The sequence below is a fragment of the Manis pentadactyla genome, chromosome 2 (assembly GCF_030020395.1).
Source record: "Manis pentadactyla isolate mManPen7 chromosome 2, mManPen7.hap1, whole genome shotgun sequence".
Classification (NCBI taxonomy): domain Eukaryota; kingdom Metazoa; phylum Chordata; class Mammalia; order Pholidota; family Manidae; genus Manis; species Manis pentadactyla.
The window spans coordinates 113,397,688-113,416,238 of record NC_080020.1 but is presented as its reverse complement, the minus strand read 5'-3'; the positions used below and the strand labels follow the sequence as shown (position 1 = coordinate 113,416,238).

The following is an 18,551-nucleotide window of genomic DNA, read 5'->3' as shown; positions in this document are numbered from 1 at the left end:
CACTTCACTGGCTCATTTGAGAAACTGGAAGTTGTGAGATTTTTTATTCTATGCCCAAAAGAGAGATGCCCCAATCCAGAAAGGTATACCATTCAGAGCGTGTTAGGAGAATTTCAGGCAAGAGGAGCAGAAGGTACCCACACACCATCCAAGAATATGTTTGGTTAATCTCTCCACTTGATTAAACATCAGCAGAGCAGGCTGCATCTGCAGCTAGCCCAATGAGGGCTGAGTCATTACCTCCTCGGACTGTCAGTGAGGCAGTCCATACTGGCCAAGATTGTCTCAGAAGGGCTGAGACAGTGATCTGCCTCCAAGAATTAGAGGGGGAGGTTTTCCTTGTATTGCCTTAATAGATTGTCTACATTCATTCGATTTACTCCATAGTTCGCCAACACACTGCCATATGGGAGCTCAGATGCCCTGCCCTCAGATGCTGGATGAGACGCAGACGTGAGGCTCAGTGCCCAGGCTTCCTCTCCTTTCCAATCTCTTAACTGTGGGCTGTTGGGTTTGAAAGCTAGTGGTTTTGTTTGCATTTATTCTGGCTCATAGAATTCTACTGCCACAGCCTAGAATACGACATGGCACATAGTCGTGGCTCAATAACTATTTGATGGGATATGTTTTTAACCTAAAACCATAATGTGTGCACAGTCAATCTGCACCCCACATGCCGGGAGCCAAGCTCGCTTTAAAGCATGAGGTCACAGAACGTGAATGCATGCCTTCCTTGAACCCACAAGAAGCAATACATTGTCCTCCAGAGAGCCGCCTGGGTCTGGGAAGGAGTAGTATCAAGGTTTAGACGTCAGTAAAAACCAGCCCCGTAGAATTCCGCCTCAGTCTACAATTCAGCTTGCACATTTGGGATTTCTCCTTTGCACTCAGAGTGGAATGCAGGCTGTATGTGAACCAGCTCTTGAAGCAGCTGAATAAGGGTCTCCTCTATCCTTGCCTGGGTCTGCCTTTGGGGGAGTTGGAACCCAGTACTCATCTTAGTGGCCTGTTCTGACTAATCCTGGTGCTCAGAATGTTTACACACACTGCTCCTGTTTTATAAAAAGCTGCTAATTTCACCTTATTTTCTTTGGCTTATTTGTTTTCTTCCTACCTGGGGTTCAAGCCCAGCAGTTAAAGTGCTCCAAGGATAGTTTGGGAGACTTCTGATTGTGGTTTATCTTCTGACCCAAGATTACTGCTTACTTTTTAGTTGCAAATAGAGTAATGTTTAAATTGTGTCAGTTAAATATAGCAGAAAATAAGTCCAGAAAAATGTTAGAAAATGGTTTGTTTTCATGACTCTTCTCCAGCCCTCCCACTGCTAGTAGGAGTAGAGATCAGTATTGAGTGTATCCCTGTCTGGGCCAGAAACCACAGATAAGACTACAAATGGGAGGGGCATGATCCACCATCAGGCTGTCGGATCTTGTTTACTGAGGGCGATAGTGCCTTGGTAGACTCTCTGTGGGCCCAGAACCTAGGTAAGCTGCTGGGAGGGGGTGACTCAGTGTGACCAAACACAGCAAAGAACAGGTTATCTGAAATCTGACAGCCGTGCCCCTTGCCCCAGTTAGGCAGGAACCCTACGGAAGGCAAAGCTGACGGGGGCAACCTAGTCCTTATTCAGAATCACATGCTGACACCATGGCCACAGTTTAGCCCAGGCATGAGTCATTCCTGGAATCAAAGACACAAATCTCTCTAGAGTAGGTGGCTTGAAACCTACCAGGGCCAGGTAACTGGGGGTCCCTCCTTAGCCATGATCTACGAGGTATGGGCTGCAGAAAACATGGATATGTTTTCTATACATTTCTTCATAATTGCTTCTGGCTTTCTACATCACTTCTATGTATTCTTCTTAACACTTGACAGCTTCAGGCCTGACAACTTCTATATAAGCCTAGATAATAAATCTAATGGAAAACCAGACTTGCATAATTAATTTCTGAAAAAGCTAACTTCCCAGAATATAGGGATGTTCCCATATTCAGGAAAAACGTCTTTTTCCAGCTGGTCACCAGGGTGAGAATTTAGCTTCTCAACAATAAACAAAGCAAGGTATCCCCTTGAATGACTGTCATAATTCTCATCTGATAACACCTGTTTCTACAATTTTTAAATTAATGTGTGTCCTGCCCTCAACTTCCAAGTCTGCAAAATAAAAAGTAAACAAGTGAAAGAAACTCAGGATAAGAAGCAATATTCTTTCACTGTAGTTAATACTATCAAAGTCAGGCAAGTGAGTTCCAACCCTAAATGCTGAGCCACTTAAGTACATGAGTTCTTCAATGGGACTGCTGCCCCAGTCCATGTCCTCAAACCAAGGGATGAGTGCATTCAGGACAGAGGTGACAAAAAGGATGACAGTCCTTAAGTAACAAGGTAGAATGGTCATTACCTCCAGCACCAGAGCTACAAGGCTTGTCACTGTGTTTTTTCTCTCTGAACCTAGACCCAGAACACACAGGGAGAACAGTAATTTCAAAATCTATTTTCCAGCAGCTGGGGCTGCTTCTCCTTGGAAGCCTTTCATGGGGAGATTCTTGTTCATCAACAATGTGAAACTGAAGCTTACAGCTGGGAGGAGAACGTTTTGAGCCATCAAATGTGAGATGAGAAATCTGCTTTGGAGCATACCTGTAATCCTATCTGTATCACACCCAACCTCCTTGTGCTGGTGGGAACTTCAACATGATTGGCCGATGGGGAGAGATGAACATTCCACCAGACAACCGCTTGCTGGTACTTCTGCCTAACTCACAGGCAAGATCGCCACGTAAAGTGGAGAGCACAGAGTGGCTTCAGGCTTTAGCCATAGGAGCAGTGCTGGCTCTGCTGCTCAAGGAAATGCCTCCAGTCTCACACCAGCCTTTAAAATGACCAAAACTATCATTCTAATTCTCTTTGCCAAACCAAGGCTTCCCTATATTCCCAGCAGAGAACTCAAGTTTCAGTTATAGAAACTGTGGCTGATATGTAGTCTTCATCTAGTCCCCAAATTGGGACTGAAGTGCTTCAAGATTTATAATCAGTCATGAAAACAGATGAAGTCTCCCTGCTAGAAATGGGCCATCTAAAAGGAGGTAGAGAAAGACTGTGGGAGCGTGGGTAGGGCTTATAATTAATACATTCAAACTTTTATTAATGGCAAAGGAAGACACGCAGTGTTTATTATGTACCTGTGTGTCAGCCTGGCTCCGGGAGCTTTGCAGGGCTTATTCTAATTAATTCCTACCTTAGAGCTAAAGAAACAGCCTCAGAGAATAGGTCACAGTTAACTACTCAATGTCACTTCTGCCCTAGAAAATGCAGTGTGCCTCAACATGGAAGAAACACTGGGATGAACATGATACAGATACAATCTTGGTCTTGAGCTGATGTTTAATCTTTTGGAGCCATGTAGCTGTGCCCCAGGCCCTGGTCCCCAGGTCATACATTTAGAGCTTCCAAGCTGTTCTCATCATGATGATGAAATACACGTCGGTGTCAATGGATGCACTCACGCCTGCATAGTAGTTCATAAACTCCTCAGGGGTCACCTGCAGTGGAAAAGTTAGAAACAAGAACAAAACTTTGCTTCTCACCATTTCAAGGAAGTCTGTCAGCAATACCTGTAAATGGGAGGGAAATTGCAGCCAATGAGCCTTTTTTAGTGGCACAACTGGGGAATACTTCTAAAACAAGAGAAAAAGTGAAGTTGAGGATGGCCGCAAGGGGTGGCTTAAGGAAAGAGAGAAAGTCTCGAAAATTTCCACATCAATCTAAATGGGAAGTGGGAAATAGGTGCAGGCCTTTCTTGGGAGCAGGAGGAGCCCATCTATTCAGATATGTGAGACTGAAACTCAAGATAAGAAACAATGTTCTTTAATTGTAGTTAATATTGTCTTTCTAGGATACATCAGAAAGTCACAAACAACACTTCATGTCCTTGATAGGGCAAGTAACATTTTACCTTTGAAAAAATGGAGTTCCATCCTGTGGGGGAAAAAAAAAATGATTTCTAGTTAAATGCACCTTGGCTTCATGATTTTTTAAGCTGTAAATTATTCACTCAAGGTACAGAGTGAGTAAAAAGGTACCCCTGCTCCATGTCTCCCGCACCATATATATATATTTATACACAAAATCTTGCTTTTAGAAAGAAGAAAAAACAGTCAGCAATCTCATTTTTTAATAGGTGTAGCTATCGTGTACACTCCAATTCAACCACACTGGCTGACCTGACTCATTGATTCAGAAAGAATGAACTAATGTCCTCCTATTTGACGGATCTCTGTGACCAGTCCCGTTAGCCCACAGCAGGGCCCTGCTGATATGGGAGGACACAGACACAATAATGATGGCTGTTTTGGAAATGTATTGTTCTTTAGTTAACCCTCAATGTTAAATGTCATAAGGGGTTAAAAACATAACAAAAGTGAAATCTATAAATAATTAAAGGCCCCTTTCTAGCCCATAAGAGCAAACACCTCTTCCACCAGTTATCTACCTATCTCTGCTAAGAATCACACAGGCTGATTGACCCACATGCCTCTTTTGCTGAAATTGTAAGTGACCAGAGAAAAAAGTTACAGGATCCACAGTTCTTTCTCTGTACTTATCCCTCCCACTGACACACACAAAAAAATAAAAATCAAAAGGAAAGAAGTCACCGGATTGGACTAATAGTTTAGTTGTGCTCATCAATGGTCTAGGAGTAGAAATAAATAATGTCCATGCATAGCTTTTATTAAAATTAGAAGATGATTAATGTCCTCCTATCTTGAATTTCTTTATTTCTGTCCTCCTTTGCATTCCCCAGTTATCCAGCATTAAACTCCACCTACATTAAAACCAGAGGCAGAGATCACAGACTGGGCCATTTCAGGAAAGGCCATCAGTTACTCTCAGTGAAGTATCTGCTTGTTTCCTGAGATTCAACTATTTCTCCCATAAATTTTCTCTCATCATATTAAGTTACTTTTGAGTAATAGTGACTATTATTAGTTAATTACTTTGTTTGATATTTTAAAAAATAAGGGAATGGGCCCCTGCTTTTGGCAGGTCTCCTGACCATGCTACCCGTCACTGATGGAGTATACATTATATACTAGAGAAGGTCCCAGGTGAAGGCAATGGGAATATTTGAATCATGACAGAAGGAACAGTCCCTTTTTCTCTGCTTCAGATAGATTTGAAAGTCATAAAATAAGTTAGGCTATCTACAAATATTCACTAATATACTTTAAATATTTTAAATTAAAAATGCCTATATTAGATGAGATAATGAGACTCATATCTTCTCAAAGGCTAATTGAGTTCTAAGATTTTTTTAGTATTTGTAATTTTAATAGTTAATGTAATTAAATAATTAAATGTTTCCTGTTCCTATAAAATAACATACAAATGAAAACTTCAAAGCCTAGATATTAAAAAAAATCAGATGTGAAAATCTCACCCAATTTGGGTGGGGGGAGGCTGGAGGATATAATCACAGTAAGGAAGGTCTCCTTCACACATTATTTGATTACTTTCCTGCCTCCATCCAAATGGCTTCTGGTGCACAAGCTCTTCCGAGAGCAGAGGGTTGGGTATTATTAGCATAGGATGTACAACGTCAAATTCCATGACTGCCACAAACTCCAGTAACACTTATGAGTACTTGAGAGCTTAGCCTAGATTAATCAAAGTTCACACACTGGAATATCATCCATGGCTAGGGAATATGCTAACATTCTTGCCTTACTCTGAATTCTGTCTTATTGGGATATCGATTATATATTTTAACCATAAATGAGTGTACTGGCTATGCTTCACCATAAGAAATCTTAACTACACCTGAAAAAGATGAACTAGGAGCTAATTATTTTTCTTTGTAAAAGAATTTACCATGGAGTCCCTTTACATTGACAATTCCTTGTACATTTAAAATATGATTCAATGTACAAAAGTTTGAATCACATTTCACTTTGCAGAAACATTTTCATTACGTCTATTAAGGAAGATGTCCCTATAAAGCCTAGCATAATACCCAGTAGGTCCTAGGTGCTCAATAAACGTTGCCTAGATCCATATTTATGCTAAATGAGGTCCATGTGCAGGTTATACTTAATAATTTAAAAAGGCACTTCTGAATCCTTTAGAATCAAGGATCGCAAATACGAATGTGAGTAAGAGTCATTTGGGACATTTACTAAAACTGTAAATCCTCACGCTCCACCCTAAAAGAACCCGGAGTCTGCCAGCTGTCTGTTAAACGCACCCGCAGGATGACCATACACAGGCAGCAAGGTATTAATACAGGGGCTGTGAGAGTCAAGGGACATCAAATGCTGTAGCTGCTAAAAACCCCAATAAGCTTCATGAGTTTTTGAGAACTTAATGTGGCTTGTTAAGATAAATGTCAAAAGAGACAGGGTGGGAACTTTAAATCAGCTGAATCACAGTAACTGGCTACTTTGACTTGGGTTAGAGAAAAAGGTAGCTGAGGTTTCCCCTGGCAACGAGGAGGAACCACCTGCAGAAGGGAGGCAAGGACACCCTGGGGTCCCATGGAGAGTTGGGCTAATTTGGGGAAATGGCAGTTGACTATTTTTCCACTACCATCTCAGAGATCAAAGGCCAGCAATATTGGAAGAAAACATACCGTTCTGTTATTTTTGTCCCTAAGCATTAGGCTGTCCTACAGAATCTAGGCCCGTTTTTTCAAATCTACCTCTGCAATCTACTCACTCCAAAATGGAGGCTACTTCTCTAGGCAAATGTCAACAGGAAGGAAAGGAAGGTGTCTTTCTTATCCCCCCTTTTGAGCCCCTCACCCCTTGCCAATGGGACTCGCCATGAAGTTTCATAGAAAAAGTTGGAGAAAGACCCTTCAGAAGGGGCAGGCATGTTTTCTGTTTCTATCATCGCCATCTCTTCTTCCTGCCACTGTCCCACTCAGCCTTCCTGTGCAACACAGGAATCAGGAGCAACCCTCCCCAGGCTTCTGCTGCTGACTGCCACCCCGGGGACGAGCTCCCTGCCTTCTCATCACTGCCTTCAGGACACCTCAAAGCAGACCTGGTGCTGGGTTCAAAAGTCCTCTTATGGCTGTTGACAAAGACAAATGACATTTTCATCTCAGCCTAGATATAGTTATAAAGATATAATTCCTTCCCCAACAAGCTATGCTTTTATGACCTGAAGATACCAGTTAATAGAGAAGGGGTAGTTGCTTTTGGTTTTGAATTTACTGTAGTTTAGAAGTGCAAGTTAATCTCAAAGCCTACTGAAGATTAAATCGAAGTATGTTCTGTTACTCAACATTCCCTTCACTGGAAGTCTCCCTTAAATGGCATTTACACAGCAAAGTGTGATGACAAGTGAAGCTTGTAACAATGAGTGTAAACAGCACAGTGACATCCTGAGACACCTTGTGAACTATGTTCCAAAAAATTAAATTATGGTCTCATTTTAAAGTTAAATATGTTTTATTGTAGTCTAGTTCATTGGAATGTAGCTAGCTGTGTATGGTAAATATGATAATCATACAATGAAATGTTTAATCTAAATACCACTTTCTCCAAATGATGGGCATTTAACTGTATGTACATCCCCTACCAGTGTATATGCACCCTCATATCTTTTTACTTTAGTTCTCAACTTCCTAGATAGTTCCTAAAGAAAACATTTTACTTCTATTTATGGCAAATATGGTATAAGCCTTCTTTTAAGCCTTTGAACCTACTTCCCATTTACAATTGCAAATTGGATAGAAGAGATCTTGCTTAAATTAAGCTCTTTTTCTTACCAATCCATCTTTGTCATAGGGTGAATCAAAGTTATCCAGAAATTTCCTGAACACTTGTTCCTCCGTCCATTCTCCATTTTGGTACTTTGGATGGTGTTTTGCGTTGTACACCTCACGAAGATCTTCAATTGTTATAACACCATCTCCAGTCTTGTCTAACTTTCTAAAAGCTTGCATAATTACCTCTTTTCTGGCTCTGGACATCGGAGGCTAGATAAATAGGAAAAAAAAAACACATACACAGACATAAATAAATAAATGAGTTTCCTTTATATCATAGGTGATGAAATATCTGATTCCTCCCAATGATGTGAAATAGATTGTGTGCCATTAAATGACATGCATGATGATTACTCCAAAGAGTCCCCAAACCTCTCCTCAGTCTCTTGCCCACATTCTCCACAGTGTGCTAACAACTGCTGGAAATAAAACCTCACAATAGCCAACCCAAACCAGGCGAAAGTCCAGCTCAGCATACTAGGGGGGCCACTTACTCTTAATGTGAGAAGAAACTCATTGAAGTCGATCGTCCCGTTTCCATCTTTATCAAACCTCTGGAACAGCTCTTCTGCCTCTTCCTTTTCCATGACCACAGCATAATCATTTAACCCTTTCACAAATTCTTTGAAATCAAGGGTCCGGCTATTATTGTCATCCATAATTCGAAACGCTCTGAAGAAAATAAACATACAAAATTAAAAAAAAAAAACATAAAGAACAAGTTGGAAGCATAAAGATTTAAAAAGAAAAATCATTCTCAGAGTTTTTCAAGGTAAAACGCAGAAGGCATTGATTCCTCTCTGTACCCTCCTTCCAAAACTTGAGAGCCTCTTCTCAGAATCTCATAAAAGGAAATAAAATCCTTAAAAATGTACTGTATGATTCTAATTATATGACATTATCAAAAAGGCAAAACTATAGAGATAGTAAAAAGATGAGGGAGAGGAGAGAAAGGAAAGGTGGAGTACAGGAATTTTTAGGGCAGTGAAACTATTGTGAATGAGTGTATAGTGGTGGACACATGACACAGCGCATTTGCTAAAGCCCGTAGAACTCTACAGTACAAGAGTGAACCTGAATGTATATACATTTAAAAAAATTATTTAGGAAGTCACAGGGTCCCCAGAAGGAATTCAGACTGTGACAAGAGAATCTGACATTATTACAAAGCTTTGAAACAGTCTCATTGAGGGTGTGTTTATTGACTTAGTTAACTTTGACTTAACGTGTTGACTTAAGTAACTTTGGAAATGAGTAGAGCCCTCAAGACTACAGGCAAAAGGAACTGCATGTAACCACCAGGCTCTAGGTGATATTTCCCATGGAGATGATTTAACAACTCTAATATTTCTATGCACATATACTAGATTTGAACAAGTAATAAATGGGTGTCAAATGGTGGGAGCCAGGTTTTTCGCTGTTGGAACAGAAATACAGAAAAGCCAGGGGAGGAGGCTCCAATGATCAGATCCATGTGGCAATAGGTTAATAGGTTAGAGTTAGAGACATTAGTCTAAATTCATGCCTTACTCATGTCTCTCTGCTGCATCTCCCTGCCACCCCATTGTCCTGGTAATACCTGCCAAGTCCTTTGATGCCTGCGGAGCCCCTGGCCAGACATTGCAGCCGGAGTCTTTCAATGGGGTCCGTGGCCATGGTGAGCTTTTTCTTGGCCTGGATAGCCATCTCCCGGTCATGGCGAGCCGTCCCCGCCATCCAAGAGGGGAATCTACGGCACAGTAGCAGAACTCAGGCCTCCTTGCCTGCTTCTGGCCAGGCAGGGTGACAGTAGGAAGGAAATTTACTGCACATTTTCTCAACCACTTCCCAAAAAGTCTCAAATGTCCCCAAATTTCCAAATATTAGCTAGACCAACCAAAATGTGTATGTGTGGCACATTTCTTAGTTACTCACCCAGTCCTGAGGACATCTGATTTCTCCAGGCTGCAGAATAGTTTTAAATAAACAGCCATTTCCAGATAAGCTTTAATCTTACTTAGTCTCTTATCCTTTCATAAAAAGAAGTACCATTTCCCTATATTCTCCTTTTTTGAGCCAACCTTACATGCTTTATTCTTTTATTTAGATTTCTTCATATTCCCTTTGACTCCACATTAATATTCTCCTCATTGGTCTAAACATTAATTTTTGTTGCTTCTGTCTTGACTGAGATTCTCAACACCTGGGCCTTAATGATTCCTGCCAGTAGCTAGAATGTTTTCCTTGATTAACAGTGTTTGTTAACACCTAACTAGGTTCTTAGGATGGAAAAAGGTAAATAGATGCCATCTCTGTCCTGACAAATAGATATATGCTTTTTCTACAGTTTGGCCTTTGTGTTTTAATATTCATAAGTAGGAGAATGAAGCACCACCTCCTGAGAGGTCCAGGAACAAGAGGCGAACTGCTACTGCTGGACTTCAGTTTCGAGAACACACACAACAGTGGAAAGAAAAATAGGGAGTTTGAAGACCCAGGCTCTAGTTCTGACTCCAACCCCTTCCAGGTGATGTCTGAGCAAATCCCAGGGCCTTCAATTCTTCTCCCTTTGTTAAATAAGAGGATTGTATTAGATGATGTTTAAATTCCATCCCTGCTCCAAAAAACAGGAATCCTATGAGCCCACTGATGCAGTAAAAAGAGGATCCTAGACATTACGTTTTTAGTGTATATAATGAATGAAGGAGCAAGAGAGCTGATGGATATACAAAGAACAGCATTCAAGGTGCAGAAAAATGGTGTTAGAATGGTTCTGCCCTTTACTCAAGGGCTTCTTCCCTGGCCAAGTGCTGGCACTTCCCCTAAGGGTCACATCAGGATGAGCTGCTTTTCATCTGAGATGGCAAACCTCAGATTCAGGCCCTCTAAAGATGACCCTCTCCAATACAACACATAAGGTCTGCCCTACAAAGGTCTCACTATTTAACTTCAGAGAAAAGGATCTCAGGTTGAATACTGAGACCAGTATAGCTAATTTAAGGATGCACAGACTTATTTAACTGCATCATTTCCTAATTTCCTACAGCACCTTACAAGATGTAACTTATGGATTCCCTCCTTCTTGACATTCATTCTGATCCCCATTATCTGAATGAAAATGGGAGTAATTCTTCTCAGTTCTCTTGGACACTGGGGCAAAAAGGCAGCCTTTGCATGTTGGTCCCAGCTACATTACTCCATTATTAAGAAGAAATTGCCCACATAGGCAAACATAAATTCAAAATGGATTAAAGTCTTGGAGTGATGTAAGACCTGAAGCCATAAAACTCCTAGAAGAAAACATAGATATTAAGTTCTCTGACATCAGTCTTAGCAATATTTGTTTTTGACCAGTCTCCTCAGACAAGGGCAATAGAGCTAAAGTAAACAAATGGGATTACATCAAACTAAACATATTTTGCACTGCAAAGGAAACCATCAATGAAACAAAAAGCAAACTTTTGAATGGGAGAAGATATTTGCAAATAATACATTTGAGAAGGGGCTAATATCCAAAATACATAGGGATTTACATAATTTGATATTAAAAAAACCCCAAGCAACTTGATTAAAAATGGGCAGAGGACTTTGATAGGCATTTTTCCAAAGACATTCAGATGGCCAACAGGTATATGAAAAGATGTTCAACATCACTAATCATCAGAGAAATGCAACTCAAAACCACAGTAAGATACCACCTCACCCCTGTTTGACTGGTTATTATCAAAAAGACAAAAATAACAAGTGTCAGTGAGGATATGAAGAAAAGGGCACCCTTGTGCACTGCTGGGGGAATGTAAATTGGCACAGCCACTATGGAAAACAGTATGAAGGCTCCTAAAAGAATTAAAAATAGAGCTACAATACATTGCAACAATTCTCTTTATAGGTATTTATCCAAAGAAACAAAAACACCAATTTGAAGAGATATATGCATCCCTGTGTTCCTTGCAGCATTAGTTACAGTAGCCAAGATATGGAAGCAACTTACATGCCCATCAACGGATGAATGGATAAAGAAGATGTGGTACATATACAATGAAGTACTATTCAGCCATAAAAAAAGAATGAACTCTTGCCGTTTGGATCTGGAGAGTATCATGCTAAGTGAAATAAACCAGAGAAAGACAAATACTGTATGATCTCACTTATGTGTGGAATCTAAAAAACAAAACACATGAACAAACAAAGCAGAACAGAACACTCACAGACACAGAAAACAAATTTCTGGCTACCACAGGGAAAAAGGGTTGGTGGGATGGACAAAACAGGTGAGAAGGATTAGGAGGTGCAACTCCCAGTTATAAACTAGGTCATAGGGATGAAGAATACAGCATAGAGAATGCAGTCAATTATATCATAATAACTTTGTATGATGGCAGATAGTAACTAGACAGACAGTAATTACAGTTGATAGTGGGGAATCAACTGTAATAGATAAAAATATTGAATCACTACAGTGTACACCTCAAACTAATGGGATATTATATGTCAATTATGTTTTCATTTAGGAAAAGAAGAAGAAATTGCTCTGCCTAAAGCGATGTGGATCCTTTCTTGCTTCCTCCAGCGCAGAAAGCAGAAGTTCCCCAGGATTCCTGATGGCCACATCCACAGCTCTGAGATGTCTGCCTCTCCACTCCTGTCAGGCATGGGCAGAGAGTGCTCCAAACTCCCATCCAGCAAGGATACCCAGGGCCCACGTCAATTGCCTAACTGGCAGCATGAGCTTTCTTAAAATCTGCATTTGCCTGTTACTGCTTTGTCACCTGACCTCAAGCTGACTATTCTCAGCACTTGTCCACAGGGCCCAACCCTAACCTTCAGCCACAGACAGAATCCTGTGGCCACTTGGAGAACACCAGTTCATTCTAGCCATCTCCCGCTACTCATCATTGCCTGAGGCCCCTCCTCGTCCTGACCTCATTCTGCTAGTGGCACCAGCCCCAGGATTACCCCAGGCCTCCCCTCCCACCCTGGAGCAGGAATTGGCCGCAGTCACATTCTTTAAAACTGCCCTCCTCATTCTCTAAGTCCTCCTCTGTGTCCGCTCTTTCCCGGGTCCCTGCTGTCATCTCTGCCCCTTCGCCTCGCTCAGGGCTGCTAGCACAGTGCTGTCCCCTGCCACCCCCCTCCCCGTCCTCCTTCCCACTACTCCTCCACTGCCTTTTACCCTACTCTGCTTGCTCTAGTTCTCCACATCAGCCACAGCAGCAGGGTTTTCTACACAGACTAAAAACCAGCAGCGGGAGAAAGCAAACAAACTCTGGCTGCTGGACCTAAGGCAGACAGCAAGAGAAAGAACCCCTGTGAGGTCCTCTTTGCACACCTCCAGGATAATATTAATGACATCGATTGCTAGCATTTATTGTGCCCCCACTATGTGGTAAGCATGTATCTAGTCCTCAGAAAAACCCTAAGAGTTGAACTGAAAACAGGAACTCAAATGCCATATTCATAGCAGCATTATTCACAGTGACCAAAGAGTGGGATCAACCCAAATGTCCATCCATGGATGAGTGGATGAACAGAATGTGGTGTGTACATACAATGGAATATTATGCAGCCATAAACAGGAATGGGTGACTGATACATGCTATGCTACAATGTGGATGAACCTCAAAAACATTGTGCTGAGTGAAAGAAGACACAAATTGTCACATATTGCATGATTCTGTTTATATGAAATACCCAAATTAGTCAAATGCATCAAGACAGAATGCAGAGTCTTTGTTGCCCCAGCCTGGGGGAGGAGACAACAGGGAGTGACTGCTTAGTGGGTGTGAGGGTTCCTTTGGGGTTGATGAAAATGGTTTGGAACTTGATGAAGGTGGTGGCTGTGTAACGCTGAGTGTTCCATACATTTTTAAAAGGCTAATTTTATGTTATATGAATTTTGTCTCAAAAAGCACCACAAAATGCTATGAGCTAGTTACAAGCATGATTCATATACCACAGATAAAGAAATTGGGACACAGAGAAATGAGGCTACTTGTGCATGTCCCAGTCAGTGTGGCTCATGATAATTCACACACTGTTAGGACTTAAAACCCCGAAAGATGGTCCACTGCCACCTCCTTCTTTGGCAGACTTGGGAATTAAGGGTTAGGTTGTCAGCCAAAAGTCCTGGCTGACACCTGAACAAAGGGCTTCTGACTCCCAAGCAGGACTCCTTATACTCCACCACCTTTGCGAAATAATATAAAAGAACTTCAAAGCATAGTTTGGTGGTTCCCATTCATAGGACAGCAGAGCGAGGCAGGAAATCATCCTACCCATCCTACCTCCTGTGCCAGCCCTTCACAGTAACCATGCAAGCAGCTCGCCCTGGAGTCTAATTTGACAAACAGGCATACCTCATTGTGCTGCATTTTTCTTGTGTTTTACAGATACGGCATTTTGTACAAAATGAAGATTTGTGGCAACCCTGCATTAAGCCAGTCTTTTGGAACCATTTTTCCCAATTTGTTCACTTTGTGTCTATTGTCACATTTTGGTAATACTTATAGTATTTCGAACTTTTTCATTATTGTATTTATTATGATGATCTGTGATCAGTGATCTTTGACGTACTATTGTAATTGTTTTGTGGAGCCATCAGCTGCACCCATGTTAAACAGCAAACTTTATTAATAAATGTGTCTGTCCTACTGCTCCACCAACTGGCCATTCTCTCACCTTTCTCCTTTCAACAGTGTTGAAATTAGGCCAACTGATAAACCTACAATGACTTTCCTTGAAAGAAAGAGTCGTGTGTCTCTCATTTTAAATTAAAAGCTAGAAGGTATTAAGCTTAGTGAGGAAGGCACGTCAAAAGCCAAGATGGGCCAAAGCTAGGCCTCTTGTACCAAACAGCCGAGTTATGAATGCAGAGAAAGGAAAAGTTCTTGTAGGAGATAAAAGTTTTACTCTCGTGAACACAACACACGAATGATAAGAAAGCAGAACAACCTGATTACTGATATGGAGAAAGTTTTAGTGATCTGGATGGAAGATCAAACCAGTCACAACATTTCCTTGAGCCAAAGCCTTATCTAGAGCAGGGCCCTAACTCTCTTCAAGTCTGTGAAGGCTGAGAGAGATGAGGAAGCTGCAGAAGAAAAGTTTTACACTAGCAGAGGCTGGTTAATGAGGTTTAAGGAAAGAAGCCATCTCCATACCGTAAAAGTGCAGGTGAGGCAGCCAGTGCTAAGGTAGGAGCTGAAGCAAGTTTTCCAGAAGATCTAGCTAAGATGATCAGTGAAGGTGGCTACATTAAAAACACATTTTCAGTGTAGACAAAACAGCCTTATTATTTTTAAGAAGATGCCATCTAGGACTTCCGTGGCTACAGAGAAGTCAATACTTGGCTTGAAAGCTTCAAAGAATAGGTTGATTTTCTTATTTGGGGTTAATGTACCTGGTGACTTTTAGTTGAAGCTAATGTTCATTTACCATCCTGAAAATCTTTCAGCCCATAAGAATGATACTAAATCTTCTCTATTGAATATTTTAAGCCCACTGTTGAGACTACTGCTCAGAAAAAAAGATTTATTTCAAAATGTGACTGCTCACTGATAATGTACCTGGCCACCCATAGGTCTGACGGAGATGCACAATAAAATTAAAGCTGTTTTCATGCCTCTTAACACAACATCCAATCTGCAGCCCATGATCAAGGAGTAATTTTGACTTTCAAAATTACTTATTAAAAATATCTTCTTAAAAACAAAAGGCTGTTTTGTCTACACTGAAAATGTGTTTTTAATGTAGCCACCTTCATTGATCATCTGAGCTAGATCTTCTGGAGAACTTTTTAAATTTAGGAAATACCTTTTATAAAGCTATAGCTGCCATAGATAGTGATTCCTCTGATGGATCTGGGCAAAAGTAAGTTGAAAATATTCTGGAAAGGATTCACCATTCTAGAAGCCATTAACACTCATATTCATGGGAAGAGGTCAAAATATCAACATTAACAAGAGTTAGGAAGAAGTTGATTCCAACCGTCATGGATGATTTTAAGGGGTTCAATACTTCATTGAAGGAAGTAACTGCAGATGTGGTAGAAAAAGCAAGAGAATTAGAAGTAGAGCCTGAAAATGTTACTGAATTGCTTCAATCTCAAGAAAAATCTTGAACAGATGAGGAGTGGCTTCTTAGGTATAAGCAAAGAAAGATTCCTTGAGATGGAATCTACTCCTGGTGAAGATCCTGTAAGGGCTGTTGAAATGTCAGCAAAGGATTTAGAATATTACATAAACTTAATTGACAAAGCAATGGCAGGGTTTGAGAGAACTGACTCCGATTTTGAAAGAAGTTCTACTATGGGTAAAATGTTACCAAACAGCATCACATGCTACAGAGAAAAATCATTTGTGAAAGGAAGAGTCAATTGATGTGGCAAACTTCACTGTTGTTTTGTTTTCAGAAACAGCCACAGCCACCCCCACTTTCAGCACCCACTACCCTGATCAGTCAGCAGCCATCAACACTGAGGCAAGACCCCCCCACCAGCAAAAAGGTTATGACTTGCTGAAAGTTCAGATGATGGTTAGCATTTTTTAGCCAAAAACTATTTTTTAATTCAGGTATGTACATTGTTTTTTTGGACACAATTCTATTGCACACTTAGTAGACTACAGTACAATATAAACACTTATATGCACTGGGAAGCCAAAAACTCATTTGACTCTTTATTATGATATTCACATTATTGTGGTGGTCTGGAATGGAACCCACAGTATCTCTGGGGTATACCTGTATTCAGAAAAAGAACTTACATTCGCTCCTTCCAGTCTACCATGATTCTTGAAATGCCCACATTAACCATTCTCTTTAGTCATTTTTTTTTTTTACCCAGTTCATCAACAAATGCCTAATATTTATTGTGTGCTACTTTCAAGGCACCAGTGCTGGCGCAGTTATTTCTCTGAGAAACAAGCCCCTGAATAGCTTAAAATCTTAAATTTGAGTACTGAGATTGTGTAGTTAAGTAGGACAGAAAGTGTCAAGTTTGCTAAGAACTTGGGGCTTCCAAAAAAAGCAAAGTGGGAGGTGTCTTGGTGAAGAAAGGCGATACATCAGAAGCTCTGAGGCACCTAAGCAAGAGCCTGTCCCCAAATATGTGTCCCTGACATCACAGCATTGCCCAAAGCATCCTGACTCCGGAAGACCGTCTCTGTGCTGGAGATGTGCTGGCACCAGAACCAGCCCAGCTGTGCCAGGAAGAGGCTGTGCTCCCAGTGCATGTGGCAGCAGCACCACCTTGTGTTGTCATTGAATCTGCTCATTTCCCAGGCAAGGCGCACACCATCCACTCCAACAAATGTCTATGATGAGCTTGGAGAGTGCAGGGCACTGTGCTAGGAGTGGAGGAAAAAGCTTACAGCCTGTATGGGGAAGAGGAAAACAATCCACTCCTGTGTCTAAAAAAAAATCAGAGGAGTGCAGCTAACCCAGCCTTGCAGTGGGGCTTTCTGAAGACTTCTCAGAAGAGGTGGTTGTCTAAATTAATTCTAAAGGAAAGTAGGAGTTACCCATGCCACAGTCGTGGGCTGGAGGAAGGAAAGGGCACTGTATATTTCCCAAGTGCGAAGGCCACAGTGAAGGAGAAAATAGTGCAATTAGAGAAATGCAATTATTTTACCATGATTGAAGAATAGGGGTGGGAGCAGGGGGATAGAGATGAAGAGTTGGAGAGATTGGGCGGGAATATGGCAAGAGGAAATTTGGAGAAAGATGAAACTGGGCAGGTAAGCAGGCACCAGATCACAAAGGGCCTGGAACACCACAGTGGAGAGTTTGGATTCTGTACTGAGAGCAAGAGACCCCAAAGCGTTTCACATGAGCAAGTGATTGTTCGCATTGTGGAGAACGGATAGAAGGTGGGACGGGCTGGTGACCGCCCAGTGAGAGGTCATGCTGACAGGATGGAGGTTTTGGTAGCAGGGGCAGCGAAAGACAGAGATATGAGATAGAGATGGAGGTAACTTAATGTGCCAGCAGAGGGCAAGAGTGGACTGGGTGGCATCCTGACCTCTTGCTTGCAGCTCCCCGCTCCTGCCCCTAGTGGCGGTGGGAAGACATTTCACTGAGCAACCAGATACAGACACCTGGAGGGAGACCCGGGGCAGAGGCTGGGTGGTGCCACCAGCAGCGGAGCCAAGAGACTTGGCAGCCGTGGTCGCCACAGCTCCTTACACGAACACTGTCCCAGTGCACAGCTGTCTGCCCCTGCCAAAGCTCTTTGCCTGGATTTTGAAAATCAATAGGGGACAGGGTATGGAAAGCTGAAAAGGCATGGAGGTCTGTTCATAATTCTCAGCGGGGTTCACGGGAGTCCTCTTGGTAGATTTCAGAGACAGATTTAAACTGAACTTTGGAGAAAAGGGAAATGCTCAAATCTAGGCTGCACTTTATTGGACTGTCTTTGGTGCTCTCTAGTGGCCAAAAACTGAATTACACTGTCTTTCAGTGAATCTACACCCAGCACCTGCAACAGAGATGGTTCTTACAGCCAAAGGGGTCACCCCAGGGATCATTTATCCAGACATCCATAAAAAGAAAGTGCTAAAATCTTCCACATCCTCTTTAATGCAAAATTCTAAGGTCATTTCTCACTTCACTGTCTAACGAACTCTACCGCTTTTGGTTTCTCTGTCACTACACTCCTGATTTTCCTCTTTGAGGAAAAAGATGGTTTGATGAAGGAGCCCAGGTTGCTGGAGCAGGTTTTGTCAGCTAGGATGAACTTTAGCAAGAGCTAGCTTGAGGAAGAGTGGGGGTTGAGGGACAGAATTAGTTAAACTGGAAGGCC

At 41.7% G+C, this 18,551-nt stretch overlaps 1 protein-coding gene across 6 annotated transcripts in view; it reads right to left on the bottom strand.

The window, feature by feature from the left end:
* Window positions 1-18,551, bottom strand: part of CAPSL (calcyphosine like) — a 41,324-nt gene that overhangs the window by 12,996 nt on the left and 9,777 nt on the right. Inside the window, exons 2-6 of one of the 6 annotated variants that reach the window (XR_008995245.1) lie at window positions 10,149-10,320; window positions 9,354-9,503; window positions 8,269-8,446; window positions 7,775-7,984; window positions 3,588-3,978 (exon numbers count right to left, since the gene is read on the bottom strand). Coding sequence is in view for 5 of the 6 variants with exons in the window: in XM_036892714.2 (XP_036748609.1) it covers window positions 7,775-7,984; window positions 8,269-8,446; window positions 9,354-9,503; window positions 10,149-10,320 (710 nt within the window). In the remaining variant the exon portion in view is untranslated. Of the gene's footprint in view, window positions 1-3,364; window positions 3,543-3,587; window positions 3,979-7,774; window positions 7,985-8,268; window positions 8,447-9,353; window positions 9,504-9,688; window positions 10,118-10,148; window positions 10,321-18,551 lie in introns of those variants that run through there. The other 5 variants (XM_057495874.1, XM_036892740.2, XM_036892730.2 and 2 more) reach the window with 5 other exon arrangements.